The 19,625-nt window shown below is 42.0% G+C and overlaps 5 protein-coding genes and 1 long non-coding RNA gene across 7 annotated transcripts; 4 read left to right on the top strand and 2 right to left on the bottom strand.

Moving 5' to 3' along the window:
• Positions 1-32: 32 nt before the first annotated feature.
• On the bottom strand, positions 33-4,566 carry LOC117789249 (coiled-coil domain-containing protein 6). Its single transcript, XM_034628361.1, has 5 exons — positions 4,222-4,566; positions 2,774-2,891; positions 2,623-2,713; positions 1,731-2,567; positions 33-1,152 (listed from the first exon to the last, which is right to left on the bottom strand). The coding sequence occupies exons 2-5, from the start codon at positions 2,887-2,889 to the stop codon at positions 580-582; spliced, it is 1,617 nt and encodes a 538-aa protein (XP_034484252.1). The 5' UTR covers positions 2,890-2,891; positions 4,222-4,566; the 3' UTR covers positions 33-579.
• A 463-nt stretch (positions 4,567-5,029) lies between these two features.
• Positions 5,030-8,687, top strand: LOC117787349 (ribosome biogenesis protein BMS1 homolog). The gene is made up of 2 exons (XM_034625852.1): positions 5,030-6,886; positions 6,940-8,687. The coding sequence occupies exons 1-2, from the start codon at positions 5,092-5,094 to the stop codon at positions 8,613-8,615; spliced, it is 3,471 nt and encodes a 1,156-aa protein (XP_034481743.1). The 5' UTR covers positions 5,030-5,091; the 3' UTR covers positions 8,616-8,687.
• An 870-nt stretch (positions 8,688-9,557) lies between these two features.
• Positions 9,558-10,589, top strand: LOC117787405. Its single transcript, XR_004617686.1, has 2 exons — positions 9,558-10,054; positions 10,122-10,589. It is a non-coding gene; the product is annotated as an uncharacterized LOC117787405 (long non-coding RNA).
• Positions 10,590-10,918: 329 nt separating this feature from the next.
• Positions 10,919-13,699, bottom strand: LOC117787404 (probable protein phosphatase DDB_G0282105). Its single transcript, XM_034625916.1, has 5 exons — positions 13,575-13,699; positions 13,024-13,515; positions 12,368-12,593; positions 11,500-12,306; positions 10,919-11,439 (listed from the first exon to the last, which is right to left on the bottom strand). The coding sequence occupies exons 1-5, from the start codon at positions 13,640-13,642 to the stop codon at positions 11,155-11,157; spliced, it is 1,878 nt and encodes a 625-aa protein (XP_034481807.1). The 5' UTR covers positions 13,643-13,699; the 3' UTR covers positions 10,919-11,154.
• Positions 13,700-14,021: 322 nt separating this feature from the next.
• LOC117787402 (unc-112-related protein) lies at positions 14,022-17,578 on the top strand. Of its 2 annotated transcripts, none has more exons than XM_034625915.1 (3): positions 14,022-14,270; positions 14,334-15,100; positions 15,805-17,578. In XM_034625915.1, exons 2-3 carry the CDS (start codon positions 14,387-14,389, stop codon positions 17,212-17,214), a joined length of 2,124 nt encoding a protein of 707 aa, XP_034481806.1. In that variant the 5' UTR covers positions 14,022-14,270; positions 14,334-14,386; the 3' UTR covers positions 17,215-17,578. The 2 variants fall into 2 exon arrangements, with proteins under 2 accessions (XP_034481806.1, XP_034481805.1); XM_034625914.1 differs by having other exon boundaries at positions 14,022-14,259.
• A 355-nt stretch (positions 17,579-17,933) lies between these two features.
• Positions 17,934-19,085, top strand: LOC117787685 (phosphatidylinositol N-acetylglucosaminyltransferase subunit C). Its single transcript, XM_034626277.1, has one exon. It carries the CDS (start codon positions 17,973-17,975, stop codon positions 18,831-18,833), a length of 861 nt encoding a protein of 286 aa, XP_034482168.1. The 5' UTR covers positions 17,934-17,972; the 3' UTR covers positions 18,834-19,085.
• The last annotated feature ends 540 nt before the right edge of the window (positions 19,086-19,625 follow it).

Here is a 19,625-nt window from a genome sequence, read left to right on the forward strand (position 1 = left end):
CAAACGGGGCCTTTAACAAAAAGCGTAAGCTATTTGAATTTTTAATTGTTGAACTTTATTTGACTTACATAATATTTACTTCAAAAAATTTTTAAGCCCACATGCGAGGAAAAACGTGGGAAATTGGTTTTACATGCGTTTTTTCTTCATTTAAATGGAACCAAACAGAAGTAAAAAATCATTTCAATGCTTACATAATATTAGCGCTAAATATTCGTAACTGCTTCCATACGCGGTCTAGGAATTCCGTTAGTAATTTAATTGAAAGTGTTGTTTTTTTTGTTGTTGTTTATGTCGCAATAACTATAAAGAGATTTGTTGTTGTTTTTTTTTTAGATATATAGAAATAAATGATGCGACTTTGAGCCGCCTGCATAGAGAGAAGCTTATACAATATTTAGTAGGATTGGGATTGTTGGGGGTTTTAATGTTTTATACTTTCGTTAAACTGGTTGCTTTGTTTGCTTGCGTGTGTGTGCGTGTGTTGGGTGTGTGTGTGTGGCGTGTGTTGGGTGTGCGTGTGTTGGGTGTGTGTGTGTGTGTGAGAGAGAGAGAGAGGAAATATGTTGAAGCTAGATCCTAATCCTTGCATGTGGATGTATCCATTGGACTGGCCGGCTGTATAAACGCCGTGGCAGCAGCACTTGGTTGATTAGTGGGCGTAAAAGCCGATAAAGATAGCGATGAGTTGCTGCTGCTGCTATTCATCAAATTGCCGCTGGACGTTGTATTCTGATGGTTCATCAGCAGATTGGATGACGAGGACGAAGCGCTGCTCGATGTCCCGCCAGCTCCAGTTAGCTGATTATTCAGTGATAATATGCCGCCAGCCAGAAATGTTCCCGCTGTCTGTGGCAAACCAGCTGCAGTACCAGCTCCAGCTCCAGCTCCCATTCCCGCTCCACCTCCAGCCAAGCTCAGTCGTTCGCTGCTCAAATTCGATAGAAATCCTGCCATGCCCACGCCGCCCACACAAGCAGCTGGTGGCGCAGTCGCAGTCGCCGCTGTAGGAGCATTAACACCATAAATAGCAGCTGAACCAGTGGCCAGCAATGGATTTGTTGTGGTCAGCACATTCGGTGCGGAAGTATTGAGACCCAGCATGGGCGTCGGCAGTGCTGGCTTTATAAAACGCTCGCTGGCGCGACGATTCTGTAAAGGATTATTATTAATAAACATATATAAAGATGGGTATATATATCTAGTATGCAACGATTTGTATAGAATCAAAAACTATTAAAAAATGCTAAGCCAAATTCGTAATCTATGGTCAATTCTAAGATGTTTTTACAAAGAAATCAGAGGTCTAAGGTTAAATTCTAGTCCCCGCTGTTTGAGTTGAAAATATTTTTTAAAAACATATTTAGCATGTTGATATTAGCATATCTTTAGTGCTTTTAGTCAGATTCTGACAATATTGGTATCAAAACTTTTGTTAGGACCAGGACTTATAAAATTTCACAGAATCAAAGGATCAATAGTCCTTAAAACATCATTTTCGTACATGCAAGGACTCAAAACAAAGGATTATTGTCTCTAAAACATAATTTTTGTCCATGCAATGATTAAAAACATACAATTTTTCAACTCTAAAAGCGTGAACTCGGAATTGATTTGAAAACTATAATTTCCGGGTGAAAACATCTCAGAATTGACCATAGATTACGAGTTTGGATTAACAATCGTTCTAAAACAAATCGCTGCACCCTTAACATGTATATTAATCGCACCACAAGCTGTCCGCAAGCATAGCAGCGATTTTGTCCCGCTGTGCCGGGACTGAGGGGGCGACTGCTCGACGGACTGTGCGAGACGGGACTGCTGATCGTGCGCTGTCGCTGAGCATTCACATTCACATTGACATTGCAAGCCATCAGATTGTCATTGTAGAAACGCTCCTCGTCCATTTCCAGCGATGATTCCGATTCAGAGAGATGGCGACACAACGCCTCACGTCGTTCCACCTCCTGTTTGAGTTTACGCTGCAATCGAGCATTCTCCTCCCTTATGGACTTCTCCTCCTTTTGGGCGGTAGCAAGATTGGCGCGCAGACGCAACACCTCGGAGCGTAGTGTTTGGATGTGCGCACTCAGATTGGTGGCAGTGTCGCCATTGGCATTATTGGTGATATCACGTGGCGTTGTCGGATCTGAGACGGGTTGATCCAGTTTGATTTGCAGCGAACGCTTCTCCGTCTCCAGCTTGTCCATGCGTTTCCACAGCTTGTTGACCAACGCCTCCTGCTCCTGCTCCAGGGTGTTCTCCAGCTCAACCATTTCGCGACGCAGCTGCTCCAGATTTGTCTGCTTGTTGTCTGTCTCCGCCTGTAGCTTCTCGATTTTACGCATCAACTTGTTGACAAGACACTCCTGCTCCTGCTCAAGTGTCTGCTCTAGCTTGCACTTTTCCTGACGCAGCTGATCCAGCTTGCGGGACAAGTCATTGGTGAGGCATTCCTCCTCGCGCTCATAGTGATGTGCCAGCGTTTCCTTCTCCTTCTTAAGTGCCTGTATCTTCTTTAACAATGTGTTGGAAATGTATTCCTCCTCCTGCTCCGCCTTGGCTTGCTGTGGATTAGATGAAGATTAGTTATGTTTAGGCATAACTATTTGATTTACTCACTATTATGACTGAGGCTTGTTTCAGAAAGCGATTCTCCTCCTGCACCACCTTGCATTTTGTCTTGGACGTATCCAGCTCGGCCTTGAGAACTCTGTGGGAGAGAAAGTATCTTATTATGAATTTCCTCTTAGAGATTCCGGTTGAGACTCACTTGTTCTGCTGGGTGAGCGACTCGATGCGCTTCTGTAGCTGCTCCCGAGATACGGGACTTGGTGGCAGCATGGTGCCGCCATCCAAGGAACTCTCCGACTCACAGGGACTCTCCATAGCTGTGAAAAGAGAAAGAGAGATAGAGAGCAGAAAGGAGAGCAAGTCAATACAATTTCATTTCTCTTTTAAACAAATTCAATATACAATAAAAATAAGAAATAAAATGTGTATAAAATCAAGAGAAAAAAAACAATACTACGTAAAATAAGCGGGAAATGCTATGAGAAAAATCTCGACTATAGGAATACTCGTTAGCCGAGTTAAGATTAAGGAAATAAGCTAGAATTATTAGATAGTCGCAAAATTGTACAAAAATAATAAGCAAAAAAAAATAGAAAAAATGTTTGGAAAAGACTATAATCAAGATCACGACTTTGGGAGTATCCGTTACCAAAGTTAAAATTATTGTAATAAGAAAGAGTTTCTAGTTAGTCGAGTAATTGTGAAAAAATTTACAAGAATTTTTAAGTAGTCTAGAAATAATATTATAAAAGAATCGGGAAAGACTATAGATACTTTTAGGAGCTTAGAAGTATTTCTTTAAACTTAAAACAGGCATTACTGCCATTTTAATTAACCAATCTTGTTACGATTAAGTAGGATGATGAATAATAATGTCAGTTAACGTTTATTAACAAGAAAAAATTATGATCCTAAAAAATTTAGTTGCTCTTGCTCTTATAAACTTTGAGATTTGTGCTTATACAGACGGACATAGTCATAGTTTCCCGACAGTTGATGCTGATCAAGAATATGTATACTTAAAAGTGTCAAAGATGCCTTTCTCTCATTGTTACATACATTTCAACACAAACAATAAACCCTTTTATTGATTTTTTAAGTAAAGGGTATAACAAAGAATAATGTATACGCTGTTTTTCTGGCTTCTGGGACTCTGATCGCTATTCGTTGTTGTTGTCATTGTTGTTGTTGTGACATTTCTTGCATATTTTTCTTAGTGTTTTTTTTGTTGCTGCTGCTGCTGCAAACAAAGAACAGCGTCCGTGCCATAGAAAATGTTTAACCTTCACTTCTGTGCGCTTCACTTGATTTTTAGTCTGCTGTATATTTTTTTATATTTTGGCTTTTTATGCAATTTAAGAAATCGATAGTCAACACAAGGTCAGAGGCCCAGAATTGTCTGTTTGTTGGTGGCATTGAATTTGAGCAGACATCTCTTTCAAGGCGGCTCCAGAAATTGACACCTCCCAACACACCCCTACACCTCCCCCACCCACACCACACAGAATCAGACAACCCTGCTCTCCACTCTCCCTCTCTCCTATCCAACTCACTCCCCACACAGTTGCCGACAAAGACTTTGCACGTCATTACACTTACAACATACGTTAAAATTATACATGACTTTTGCATTTGATTAACATTTACCTGAACTATGCGCTTTGAATCCCCTATAAGTATTTAATTTTTATTTTACTTTTTACTACGCGCCGCCTTTGCTGCTGCTGCTTCTTCTTCTTCTTGCCAGTAGTGCCAGGGCGAGAGTATTGAGCTTTTTCTTCTTTTGTTGCTGTTGCACTGTCTCAATTAATTTGGGCGTTTTTTAGGCAAGCCAACGATGTGTGTGCGTTTGCCTCTGTCTCAAGCCTATTTAATAGGTTTTCACTTTGCCCAATCGCAGCAACATTTTGCAAGTGGTTTAACTAAAAATGAATAATGCGAAAAAATTGCTTCACTGTTTTGGCCCAAGCGTTGCCACCCTGTCATAAGCTTGCCACCTCTAGAATTTTCAGGTATGGCAACTGGCACATGTTTGTTTTTGGGTAAATTGCTAAAAAATGGTAACTTAAAATTTTATATATATTTTTAAACAATTTTTTAATTTTCAAGCTAGAATTCTTAAAATGGTTTTTAATTTTTGTTCGAGTTTTCTGCGTTTCTTAACATTTTTGTTAGAGTTAGTTTGGTAACTACTTTCCCCTTGGGGTGACGAACTTCATTAAAATGTTTCCCTTAAATTTATCTAGTTTCGAATTTTAAATATTCTTAAAATTATTAATTTATTGTAAAGCTATTGCATTTTAAAATTTGCATTACCTAAAATATACATAAATAATATTTATTAAATATAATGAACTAACTGAACTTCGAAAAAAGAACAAGTGAGCATGATCACCAAGTGGCAACGCTTAAATAAACGGCAACTTTTTATGTGAAGTGGCAACGGGAGTTGCAATAGCACGTGCAACAAAAAAATTCGTAAACAGTTGCAGAATTTTTTAATTTTTGTTTTAAATAATGGCTGACGATGCTGGCCAAGACAAGCGCAAGCAGCACCGTGCCCGCCAGTCCGGCGTTAAGGCGGACAAAAAGAAAGAGAAGGCCAAGAAGGACTCAAACCAAAAGGAGCCCGAATTGACAGCGCGCCAACGAAATCCAAAAGCATTTGCCATCAATTCAGCGCAACGTGCGGAACGAAATTTCCGGCGTAAAGAGGATTTAACAGCCAAGAAACAACATATACCCGTGGTGGATCAGACGCCAGATGTACCGCCGCCGGTGCTCATTGCGATTGTGGGTCCACCCAAGGTGGGCAAGACGACACTGATCAAGGATCTGATCAAGAGTTTTACGCGGACCAATGTGACGGATATCAAGGGTCCCATTACCATAGTGACCTCGAAGAAGCGTCGCATCACGCTGCTGGAGTGCAACAATGATATCAACTCAATGATTGATGTGGCCAAATGTGCGGATTTGGTTTTATTGCTCTGTGATGCGAGTTACGGTTTTGAGATGGAGATCTTTGAGTTCCTCAACATTTGCCAGGTGCACGGTATGCCCAAGATAATGGGTGTGCTGACGCATCTGGACATGATCAAGAATCCCAAGCAGCTGCGCAAACGCAAGAAGGAATTGAAGCATCGCTTCTGGACGGAAGTCTACGATGGCGCCAAGCTCTTCTATTTATCAGGACTGCTGCATGGCGAGTACCTGCGCAATGAGGTCAAGAATCTGGGACGTTTTATATCCGTCATGAAGTTCCGTCCGCTGCAGTGGCGCGGAGCACACAGTTATCTCCTGGTGGATCGCTTGGAGGATGTGACCAACACGGACACTGTGCGTCGCAATCCCAAGTGCGATCGCGAGGTGGTGCTCTATGGCTATGTGCGTGGTGTGCCGCTCAAGCAAGAGCATATGGTGCACATTGCCGGATTGGGCGATGCCCGCATCGATGAGTTGAGCGTCATTCCCGATCCGTGTCCATTGCCCGGCACGGAGAAGAAACGCAGTCTGCTGGAAAAGGAGCGTCTACTCTATGCACCCATGTCCGGAGTGGGTGGCATTGTCTACGACAAGGATGCGGTCTACATTGAGCTCCAAGGTTCACATTCGCACAAGGAGAAGACGGCGGAGGCGACGGAACAGGAGGCGCTGGTCAGCAAACTGATTGACAAGAAGGCCACCATGGATGAGCAAATGGAGGAGCAGGAATTTCGACTCTTCTCCGATGCTGCGCCCATTAAATCCAAGGATTTCAAAGACGACGCAGAGGCGTACGACCCGGAGGAAGACAGTGCCGATGATTCTGGCATGGATGCAGCTTCCAGTGATGAGGAGAATGCTGATGAGTTTGCAGCCGATGATTGGCGTGGTGAGAACAGCGAGGATGAGGAGCAGGCGGAGCAGGACAGTGAGGATGCATCCTCAGGGGATGAGGAGTATCAAAGTCTGGCAGAGACGGCAGCAAAGAACAGCGAGGAATCCGATGGGGAAGATGAGGAGGAGGAGCAGGAGGAGGAGGCACGCATTCTGGCCAGCAATATGAGCTGGAAAACAAATCTGGCGCAAAAGGCACGTGATGCATTCCTGCAACGTCATTCCGAGTCCCGGAATCTAATGCGTCTTGTTTACGGCGACTACAATCAAAGTGAGCGCACACAGCAGGAGGGGAAGGATCAGGAGCAGGCCGATGACTCGGATGAGGAGCTGGGTGGACTGTTCCGTGTGGCGGCCAAGAAACAAACCGATTTGCAAAAGGACAAAGACATACGGGACAAGGATGAGCGCTGTTTCTTCGAGTATCAAGGCGGTAAGTGTGCAGCCAGAGATTCTCAACGATGCTACAACTTGTACCTATTTTAGATACCTCCCGGGATTGGCTGTTGGATGCCAACAAGGCGCTGATCAAGAACTGCTTTGTCACTGGCAAATGGAAGGCCTCAGAGGATGCAGAAAACTTGCTCAAGCTGGACGACATGAGTGATGCGGATAGCGAGGTTTATGGTGACTTTGAGGATCTGGAAACGGGTGAACAGCACAGCGGCAAACCCAAGGAAGAGCAGCAGGAGGAAGAAACAGTTGCTTCCGACACAAATAAAAGGAAAATGACGCGCGTGGAAGAGGAGAATCTAACCAAAACTGAGTTAATGGCCAAGAAGCTAAAGCTAAAGGCCAAATTCGATGCGGAATACGATAATCATGGCGAGAAGGGAGCTGAGGAGGATGGCGGACGCATTACAGGCGATCATTCCTTCTACGAGGACCTCAAGGCGGAGGCCCAAAAGCAGAGCGAACTCAACAAAAGTGAATTTGCCCACTTGGACAACGAGTTGCGCATCCAGATCGAAGGCTATCGTGCCGGACTCTATGTCCGCTTGGGATTCAAGACGTTGCCCGCGGAGTTTGTGGAGAATTTCGATGCCAGCTATCCGGTTTTGGTGGGCGCACTCAACATGACCGAGGAGAATGTGGGCTATGTCAACTGCAAGGTGAAGAAGCATCGTTGGTACAAGAAGATACTCAAAACTGGCGATCCTCTGATCGTTTCCATGGGTTGGCGTCGTTTCCAAACGGTTGCCATTTATGCCAAGGTGGAGGACAACTTGCGACATCGCTATCTCAAGTATACGCCCAATCATGTCACCTGCAGCATGACCTTTTGGGGTCCAATAACGCCACAGAATACGGGATTCTTGGCACTGCAAACGGTGCGTCAGGATCAGGAGGAAATGAAGCGTTTAGGATTTCGGATTGCAGCAACGGGTTGCGTCACCGAACTGGACAAATCCTCGCAGATCATGAAGAAGCTCAAACTGGTGGGACATCCATTTAAGATCTACAAGAACACGGCGTTCATTAAGAACATGTTCCACTCCTCGCTGGAGGTGGCCAAATTTGAGGGAGCCAAGATTAAAACCGTATCGGGAATCCGTGGACAAATTAAGAAGGCACATCATACGCCTGAAGGTTCCTATCGTGCCACCTTCGAGGATAAGATACTGTTGAGTGACATTGTCTTCTGTCGCACCTGGTTCCGTGTGGAGGTGCCACGATTCTATGCGCCGATCACCTCGCTGCTGCTGCCCCCGGATCAGAAGAGTCAGTGGCAGGGCATGAAGACACTTGGCCAGCTGAAGCGAGAGCGTGCTCTCCAGAATGCGGCACAACCCGACAGCATGTACACGGAGATTGTGCGGAAACCAAAGATCTTCCGTCCCCTGGTCATACCCAAGGCACTGCAACGTGCCTTACCCTACAAGGATAAGCCCAAGCTGGGTCCAGAGAATCCCCGTGAGGCGCTGGAACGTGTGGCCGTTGTCAATTCCCCCTACGAGCAGAAGGTCTCCAAAATGATGAAGATGATCGAGACGAACTACAAGGACAAACGCAATCGGGATCGCAACGAGACCAAGCAGCGATTGAAGAAGTTCCGTGCCCAGAAACGAGCTGATGAAGCATCCAAAATGCAGCACCAAAAGCAGCTGAGGAAGAAGGTCTCCCGGGCCATCAGCAAGATGCGTGGCAAGAAGAATAACTAATACTGATACAATGTACATAGTTCTTATAAATAGACTACAAAATAAACAATTTTTAACATTTCAAATTGAAAACAGGTCAAATTTCACAACTTTGAATTCCAAAATCATTATACCCTTGTGTGACAGACTACACTAGGTATATTCTTGATCCGATCGAAAATCTAGGTCAATAAAAACATGTTCTTGTTTCTAGTCTCTTCGTTTAGAAGCTATCCTAATGAAACTTGGTATATAGGTTCCTGTTTACCATACGCATGTCAAGTTTGTTTTTATTTTTGGATCGGAGAACTATATCATGTAGCTGCCATAGAGGCGATACGTCGAAAATTAAGTTTTAGTAGGAAAAAGTTTTATGTTTTGTTGAGATATCCAACGAAACTGTTAGAATATGCATTTTACTTAGTTTTGTCCAACCAGACCGAGGTTCGTTCAAATCGGTCGACTATAACATATAGCTGTCATACGACCGATCTCAAAAATCAACTTTTAGTTTGAAAAAAAATTTTTGTTTTTTGAGATGTCTTCACCAAACTTTTAGAATATTCATTTAAGTTTGTTGTGTACATTCTGACCAATTTTTATTTAATTCGGTTCCATATACGCAAGGTCGAAAGGTCTTTCCGTCTGCCAGTCCGTTTGTATGACCGCATTAATCTCCGAGACTGTAATCTCTATACTATATATAGACTCCATACTTGCTATGTAGATTTCTGTGTATTCCACGCAGATGAGTTTTGTTTTCGACTCTCTGCTTTTATTTATAGCATATATTTTTTATGCTTATGCTGTCCATGTTATATATTTATATCACGAGTATGAGTTTATAAGTATATATGTACTAAAAATATACGATAGTCTTTTTAGAATTCACTTCTTTGCCTCATGTCAGTTTTCGACTCAGTCAGTCTTCTTGAGCATTCAGACAAGATCATTCGCAATATTTTGTGTAAAATAACTTGTTGAATAAATTGAAATTGTTAAATTTGTTTCATTGTACTCGGAAATGTAAATTCCGTCAGAGAATGAAGATAATGTTCTGATGAAGTCAGTCTTTTTGAGCATTCAGAAAAGAACGGTCGCAAAATGTTGTGTAACACATTTTGTATATTCTTTATGAAAAATTTAAATAAATAAATTTGTCTCATTATATTCGGAAATTGGAATTGCGTCAGAGAATGAAGATAATGTTATGATGAATATTATCTTCATTCTCTGAAGCAATTCACCTTACCGAATATAGTGAGACAAATTTATTTAATTCAATTTATTATAAAGACTATATAAAATGTTTTACACAACATTTTGCGACCGATCTTTTCCGAATGCTAGAGAAGACTGACTGAATAAAGAGAATCTTTATTCTCTGACGCAATTCACCTCTCCGAATACAATGAAACAAATTTATTTATTTCAATAAATGTCCAAATTTCCGGGTTAAGGTAAGATACAAACAACTGAAATCTTTCCAACCTTATATTTACAAAAGTGTTAATAATATATTTCCAGAACGGAGCTGGATAATCCCGGAAAGTTTAAGGATGGACTTGTGAAAGCAATGGATCTTCAACTTCTTAGAGCGGAGCAGGCTACAGGGAAAGTTGATAGATGAACTTGTCAAGGCGACGGTCTTTAAAGTGCTTAGAGAGTAGCGGAGCTGGAATGACAAACCAAAGATCGGTTTGAGTCGCTTTGAACGGACAATCAATCTCTCAGAGTGGAGTTGGAAATGGAGAATAGAGATGGAGCGGATACGGATTTCGAGTCTCAACTACATAAATGTACTAAGGCCAAGACAAGCAGGATCTACAACTTACTTCTCATTAACTTTACCGCCAGAAAGTGAAAATTTCACTATATAATATCTTGTTTTTAGCTATTTTTGTAATTGAAAAAGCTATATAAGCTAACAAGAGCTTAACAATTATGAAACTATAAATTTTAATATAATATACAATCTTGTGAATATGGCTAAAACATATAAAATTTTCATTTATTAGTTTATTCAGTGATTGGAGTTCTCATATAGTTCGTTCAGCGAATAGATCCCAAGTCAGTTCGTTCAGTGAACGAATAGTGCCGTTGATTTTCGGCGCAGCAGCTTTTATCAGAGAGCTGCCACTTCAGTAAAAATTTCCGATCTGGTTTGATTTTCTTTATCCAAGAGTCAAGTATTGGTATCGAATGTACGATAATATCGCACAGAAATATTGCAATATCGACACAAATTTATTAACGCCAAAAATATGATACCGATATGTAAGCGCGCGCGTTTTGATTATCAGCGAAAAACTAGTCACCTTGGGTTTTGTTTTAATCAGCGAGCCCTGGGCGTTACAGTTACAACAATTACTGGACTGAATTTGCCGTTATGGGGACGCCATCCATGATTAGCAGCAATTGTCCAGCAATTGCTGTACCTGCATCGTCTGTGGCACACGGAGCATTGTTTTTTTTTTACTTTGAAATCAATTAAAAAATATAACTTAACGCTGCTTATGGTCTAAACTAAACTGGTAGACAGTGGGTGTAAAAGTCGCTGTTAATCCTCATCCTTGTTATCATCGATGACCTTGAGCGCGGCCAGCAATGCGTGCTTGCGACTTCCGGCCATGGGACCCCCCGTAATGCCGCCCGTTGAGATGTTGTTGTTGCGCTTCTTCTTGGCGGGATCATCGCGCATGTTGTTGCTGTTGTTGTTGTTGCCTGAGGCTGGGCGACAGTGGATGTCCAAGAAGTTCTCGCGTTCCTTATAGTCATCGGATATGACCTTGCGTATATTGGACATGTTCTCCTTCATGCTGGCCACTGGACGGGGATTCCCCTTCTTTAATAATACAAGTGTTAATTATTTCGTATTACAAATAGGACCAGGTGCTTGACTTACCTCATTGTCCATCAGTTTTGGTGACTGCTCGTCATCCTCATCAAAATCATCTTCCTCTTCGTCCATTTCAAGCATTTCAGATAATTCACATTTTGTGTCCAAGTAGGCGGCATAATTGACTGGTCCATCTTCATTGGGATTCATCTCATCGATGTCATCACTGGGCTCATCGTCATGGCACATTTTGCTAATTAAGCCCTCATCATCATCATCATCCTCATCCACATGATCCGAGTCATCATCATAATCAAATTCCAAGGATTTTGTCATTGTTTGCAATTTGTTTACCCTTCCCTCGACTGATGCCACCTTGCCCGCATCTTCTCCATCTCGCCGTCTGCCACTCCGTAAATTACTGGATAAACTCCCGGCTCCGCTTCCGGTTACGGTTCCATTTGCAGCTGCTCCGTTGCGCAGACGTGGATTCGGCTTGGGCTTGGTCTGATTCAGCATCTGACTGAGCGACAGACGCGAAGCATTGACCGAGGAGCTATTGGGCAATGGCTTGGGAGGAATGGCTGCCGGTGGCAGTGTCAATTTGCCACGTTTTGTCTTATCCTTATCGAGAGCATCTGTAGTTTGGTTAACGCTTTTCTCCTCATCAGCATCATCCTTTTCAAAGTCAAAATTGGAATCGGTTTCCAGCACATCAGTTAAAGCATTGAATTCACTTTGATTGTTCTTCTCGATCGCCTTGTCCAGCGCCTCCAGCGATTTCTCCAGCTTATCAATCTTGTCCGTCTCCTCGACGGCATTCAACTTGGTGCGTCGTGCCGAGGCCAAAGGATTTGCCTTGTCAAGTTGCGGCTAAAACAGAAAAATGGCTAATTATCTCATTATCTCTTATAAAAAGTATTCTTGAACCCACAGCGAACTCCTCCAGCTTGCGATAGCCACTGATCTCTAGCCTGGCTTTCTCCAGCTTAAGCATCACCTCCTTGGTTTTCTTTTGCTCATTGAGCAGCTGTTGGCGGAAGTTCTTGGACTCCAATTGAACCTTGCGTGACATTAGCTTCATATCATTATCCTTGTCCTGCAGACGCTGCTCCAAAGTACGCAGCTTATCCTGCAGCTTCTGGCGTTCATCTAGATTTCTGAAAGAGAAGAAAACGCATTAAAAGATTGCCTTGTTATCAGGGTATCAATCCGAAAGGAATATCGGTTTCGGTTAGGGTTTAGGTTATGTCTGTAGTTTGGTTACGCAAAAATCTTCGTATATAGGTTTCGTAACGGTTTTGGGTTTATTGTATGTTTTAAAATAACCGGTATGATTTCTTTCCCGAGAAAACAAACTTAGTTGTGAAAATTAAAAAAAAAAACGGTAAAATATAAATAAAACAATCTTTGATATCGAAAAATATGTATCTAATAAATTATTAAAATTTAAATGAAAAATTAGTTTGAAAACGGATTATTTCAACAACGTTATTCAATTTGATGCTTGATTGAACCGGTTAGATTTGCAGTAACAGTTACCAACTTCAATCGGTTAATACCGGTTAAAGGTGTTCAATTAAAACTTACTTGTCCCTAATCAGCTGACTGAAGTGTCTATTCTGATCGCTGAGCGTTAGAATCTGTGCCTCCTTTTGCTTGAGCTTTGCCTCCAGCTCCTTGTTGGCCGCCTGGACATTGCGATGCTTGGTCTGCCAGACGCGCAGCTCCTCGGCATGCGAATGCAAGAGTTGTGGCAACTCTGCTCCCGTATTTTCATATTTATTCAATGCCGTCGATTGGCGTTTGTGCATTGTGCGCAACATGCGATTCTCATGTGCCAGATTGGCAATCTCCGCCTGGGCATCGGCCAGTTGATTCTGAAAGGTCTTGGCGCGCAAATTGCGTGCGGACATGACACGCTGATGAATGTCGCTGGTATTGGTGTTGCTGGGCACCAGGGAAGGCTGGCGCATGCCTCCATTCTTGACCCCGCGCACCGGCTGCTTGCGCTGATAGATCTGACTGGCCGACTCCCGGGAACTGCCCGAGAACAGGCTTTCACAACTCTTTGCCGGCAAACTGCAACATTTATCATATTGATTAAATTTATGTTAAGATTCCAACATTTGTTTACTTACGACATATTGTTATTATCCCACCGATGTGCTTCACTGACGGAGGATGCTGATTTGCGCGGTATTACCATTTAAATTGCACACCCGGGCGCTAAATTAATTTGTATTTTCGCAGTTGTACAAAATTTGTTATTTTGTTAGCTCCGTTTATTTTTTCTCAATGTGTAAATATATATTTGCCGTGCTGAAGTTTATATGTACAATGTAATGTTGAGCAAGTTAAGCCGGCAAAGTAAAGCTGATGATTTGTAAATGAAAATTAACTGACTGGCTGCTGCTGTGGTTACGATTTTTGTTTTATTTTTTGTTGTTTGTTTGTTTATTTGTCCAAAATCAAGTCAAGTGTTTGTTAACTTCGCGTTGTTGCCATGGTAAGCCAATGTAACGGAAATATTTAACGTAAGCGGTGCTGCCAACTTTTGAGAAAAAACATTTGAGAAAACATATTCTGTCAACACTGGAGATAATATCGATAGCGTCATATCGAAGTCTGAGTCTATCGAGCGAACAACAACAACAACATCAACAAGACTCGCAGGGAGGGCGCTTTCTATTTCAATGCATTTTCTTAAATTGCTCCAGTTGCTTAAGTGAAAATCAATCAATGCAATTACGCGCATCCGGAAGTATTACGGCATATCCAACGTGCCCGCATTAAAGTGTATACTCCAAGTTGCATAAGTCGTTGGTAATATTGAAGTAACTAAACAGCTGCAACATGCAAAATTCTCAAATCTAATACAAATTTCAATTTCTTTCAAGGACGCAGCTGCAAATTAAGGGCACAAATTAAGGTCATCTGAAAGGCGGACAAAATGATTCACGTGGGCGACAATTCGTGGAATCTGCGCATCTTCATCACGGATCTGTCGCTGGAGCGGAAGATGCGCGTGCGCGGCGATCAACATTTGGGCAGCATAATGCTGCAACTGGTGGATCCGGAGAATCCGAAAGATTGGTCCGATCATGCACTCTACTGGCCAGCGAAGAATGTGTGGCTGTCGCGGACACGCGCCACCTTGGATCAGTGTGGCGTCCAGGCGGACAGCTTGCTCCACTTTACGCCCATGCACAAGTTGCTGCGTGTCCAGCTGCCCGATTTACGTTATCTCGACTGTCGTGTCGACTATTCCGTCAAGACATTTGCCGCCGTGGTGCAGCTGTGCAAGCATCTGGACATACGCTATCCGGAGGAGCTGTCCCTGTGTAAACCGCTCGAAGCGGAGCATTTGAAGCGGAACTTTGCCCAGTTGCCTCACTTAAAGCGTGTGGCCATCGCCGAGCCGGATGGCACCACTTACCTGCAGCCAGCGCCGGATACTAATTCATTTGTGCCCATCAATTCGTCCTTTGACGGCGGCAGCAACGGCAGCCTGGACAAACCCTCGTCTCCTGGCATCTTCTTCTGTGCGCCGCTTTCCCCGCACAATGCAACAAGCAGACGCTCTCCTCTAGCTCACAGCTGGAAGCCCAGTCAGCCTGGCTATGGCACCTATGACTCCTCCTCCTCCAGTCTAGGCGACTTTCAGGTAACGCTCGTCAATTCAAAAAATATTGATATATATTAGAGATTTCTTGGAGATCGATTAATTATATTCATATCGATAGAGTTGGACGCTACTTTAAAACTTTGACTTCACCTAGACTTAGACGGAATTTTTTATTAGACGAAATTGCTTAAATTTGAATGCAACATGATTTTAGAGGCCAAATGATCAAAATGACATTCCATTTAAAAATCGGTTCAGTTTTAACAAAGTTATGAGGGTTTGTAGTTGGTCAGAGTGTGGATCTAGCAACTTTACAAGTCAAAATTTTGGTCAGATTTAGGCTGATTTTTTACAAGAAAATGAAACGTCACAGAATCAAGTTGTAAGGATGTAAGGAGTTGATTTAAAGTGAAAACTTGAGATTTAAAATTTTCAATTTTCAAAATATCAAAGGGGGGACCCTTAGCATCGAAACCATGATCAAGAGGAAAATAATTTTTTTTACAAAATTAAATAAATTTAAATGCAGAATTATTTTTGCGGTCAAACCATGATCAAAATGACATTCCGTTTTGAAATCGGTTCAGTTTTGACAAAGTTATGAAAGTTTGAAGTTGGTCAGTTTTTTTTTTTTGACCTAAAACAAAACATAAAATTGAAGACGCGCCTAGATATTATAGAAAATAGTATGTTTGTTTTCATAATATATGGATATTAATATTTTTTTAATTTAATATTTATAGGAAAACCTGGCCAGCTCTCCTCAAGCGTTGAGTGCCGAGATGCGTTCGCATCTGTTGCGTCCCAAGTCGCTGGTGGAAAAGGCGCGTCTCAATGTCGGCTGGCTGGACAGCTCGTTGTCCTTGATGGAGCAGGGTATTCGGGAGTATGATACACTCTGTCTGCGCTTCAAATACTACACGTTCTTCGATTTGAATCCCAAGTACGATCTGGTGCGAATTAATCAACTGTATGAGCAGGCCAAATGGTCCATACTCAACGAGGAGCTGGACTGCACGGAGCAGGAGACTCTGATGTTTGCTGCGCTGCAGTTTCAGGTGAATCATCAGGTGGACTTGCAACCACTGGCAGCTGTTGATTCGGGCATTGAGACGTCGAGTCAGGAGAATGATGATGACGACATCGATTCGGCACTCAATGAACTGCAGATTACTCTGGAGGGCAGCCGGAATTCACATGATCCTGTGAATATTACACGCATACCAGAACTCTCGGATTATTTGCGCTTCCTCAAGCCACAGAGATTCACCTTGCGGGGCTACAAGCGATACTATTTCACCTACCGCGATCTGCACTTGCATCTGTACAAGAATGCCGAGGAATCTCGACGCACTGCACCCACAATTAGCATTAATTTACGCGGCTGCGAGATAACGCCAGATGTGAATCTTTCGGAGGGTAAATATGCCATACGCCTGGAGGTTTCACCAGACGATGATCGCCATAGAGCCAACAGCGAGTTCTGGATGCGCTGCGAGAATGAACAGCAGTATGCCAAGTGGTTGGCTGCCTGTCGTCTGGCTTCCAAAGGACGCTCCTTAGCGGACAGCACCTATGAGAGCGAGGTGGATGGAATTCTATCGCTGCTGCAGATACAGCGTCCCGTTCAAGGTGTACATCTCAGCATTGATCCACGCTCAGTGGATGCTGTGGATTATTTGTCGCCCAAGATGCTGCGCAAGTTGTCCAACAAGGCAGTGCAACGGATTCTGGAGGCGCACGCCAATGTCAGAGAGTTGCCGCTGCTGGAGGCGAAGTTGAAGTATATACAGGCCTGGCAATCATTGCCGGACTTTGGTGTCTCTTTATTTATCATCAAGTTTGATGGCCATCGAAAGAAGGAACTATTGGGTGTGGCCCAAAATCGTATAATGCGCATGGATCTTAACACTGGAGATCACATCAAGACCTGGCGTTACAATACAATGAAAGCCTGGAATGTCAATTGGGGCATTAAATGCATGATGATTCAATTTCATGACGAGAATGTCGTCTTCTCTTGCCAATCGGCAGACTGCAAGGTGGTCCATGAATTCATTGGCGGTTACATTTTCATGTCAATGCGCTCCAAGGATAACAATCAGACGCTGAACGAGGAGCTCTTCCACAAGCTAACAGGCGGCTGGTCATAAATTGTCTCCACATCAGGCGGATACGGTTACGTTTATATCAAAGTTGTTTCTAATTTATAGGAATCTGTTTGTTTATTGTTGACAGTGGCCCTTGTTCAGAGCCAATTTTTATAATCTGATGATTTTCCCTAATCCAGAACAATGTTAATGTAATACTTATAAGCTATATCCTTTTCAATTTTGAATGGATGCCATTTATAAGCGGTTTTCTAAACTAATCCCATGGATTTTAACTGATTTTTAACTAGCCAGAGGCGCTTTTGCCTTTTTTTAAACATAATAACTCAGCCTTTTAATGCGTGGCCTTTTTACAACTAACTCTTAAGCAATAATAAAAAATATTAGCACACATTTTAACGCAAAATAGTTTGAGTTTGATTTAATTTGAATTGAATTGCGCGCTCTGACAGCAAACGATAGATCGCTCCATAAGAAATGCTTTGTAGCCGTTTGTTGTCGATTACTGTAACAGCTGTTGGGTTGTAAGCAAACGATATGCCATTAAATACTTGTAACTTTGATTTAAAATGGCTGCAACGACTACATTTTAAACAATAATAAAAAATATTATCACACATTTTTACACAAAAAAGTTTCAATCCTTAACTGCATATGATTTGAATTTGAATAGCGCGCGTTAATAGCAAACGATTGCTCGACAGCAAATTGTTAGTACCAGTTTGTTATCGATTACTGTGACAGCTGTTGGGATATAAACAAACGATATGTCATTAAATGTTTTTAATATTGATTGAGAAATGGCTAAAACAACGCACGGCAAGCGAAAACCTTGGGTGAAAAATCTCTATTCGAATCGCGAATATCCGGACAACTATACGGATGTGAGTTTCCTCAAGGATTTGCGCACAAATCTGCACGTTCGTCGTTATACTCTGGGCGAAACAATTGGCGGCATAACCGTATTGAATAATCAAATTTCCTGCATAACCGGCTTCCTGATACTCTACCATCTGATGCTGAGCGATATGGTGGCACCGACCAGCATCTTGGTGCCCACTTGCATTATCACAGCCATTGGATATTTGTATTATCGTGGCAGCAGTTTGAGCATGACGCTGCTTGGCGAGGATTCCAAGACGCTCGTCACCGTGCTGCTATTTGGTTACATCTTTAGCCCAATGCTGCACACACTGACCCAGGCCATTAGCACAGATACGATTTATACGACCACATTCTTTGTGATGCTCTTCAATCTGATGTTCACGGATTACGGACTGGATGTGGCCATGGTATCCAAGGCCATATCATTGAATGCTGCCATCTTTGGAGCCATCTGTTTGGCCTCCCGTCTGTCCACGTCGTATCATGCCTTTGTGCTGCTCGTGGAAGCTGCCATCTTCTTTGTGCTGTATCCCATTATGACGTCGGCCAGATGGCATCCGTATTGCATGGTGCCCATCTTTACCATATGCTGCGGAGCACTCTATATTATATCCCGACCAGTGCTCTATCTATATGCCTGCTCCACGCTCTTCATCAATTTCGTCTGTCCGTTTATATTCGTGCGGCAGCAGCGCTACAAGTTCAACATCCACGGTCCCTGGGATGAGGCAATTGTGGAGGAGAACACTGAAGAGAATCTCGATGAGAATTTATAGCGCCAGCTTCGCTTCTCAGAGATGCAAAGCATCGATGATGGGGAGCATATCTTAGACTATTAACTTTTAAATTATTTTTAAGCACTTTACACTTGTAATATAAACATATATTTTGCCCATTCCAATTTAATGAGCTTTACTAAGCAGCTATTCTTTTCTTTTTGAAATTTTTATTAAACTTGTTATATAGCTAAATAATTCTGTAAATAAAACAAAATGTTAAAATGCAATTTATACATGTAAAGATTAAAACTCGTGTGATTTTTATAATTCAAATTCAGGGAATATTGGATTCTTGCGTGGAAATAAATAAAAATTTATAGTGGTTTATTAAAGGCATCATATTTAAACACAAATACTGAAAATTCAGTAAGATCCATTTTCGAATTAAACAATAAAAATATGAGAAATGTAGCATAATATGTTAATTTTAAAATAAGCTGTTTATTTAGTCTCAGTTTACCAATATTTTTGAAATCACTTGCTGACTTTAAACTTCTAAAATTTTTTTTAAGAATTAGGTAACTGTAACTTAAATCTTAATAGCTGATAAGTTACCTAATGTCTTTAAAAAAATTGAAAAAAAATCACACTAATTTTCTTGTCGACATGTGTATATATATTTGTTTTTGGTTTTCATTTAATTATAATGATTATGCTTGATATACATATACAAATACATATATATATAAATATATATATATTTACAAACATATACAGAGACAATGAATCATGAAATAATACAGCACATTTCGCATTAATGATAAAGTTTTGCAATTGCTTAAAAGTCAA

This window comes from Drosophila innubila (genome assembly GCF_004354385.1).
Source record: "Drosophila innubila isolate TH190305 chromosome 3L unlocalized genomic scaffold, UK_Dinn_1.0 0_D_3L, whole genome shotgun sequence".
In the NCBI taxonomy this organism is placed as follows: Eukaryota; Metazoa; Arthropoda; class Insecta; order Diptera; family Drosophilidae; genus Drosophila; species Drosophila innubila.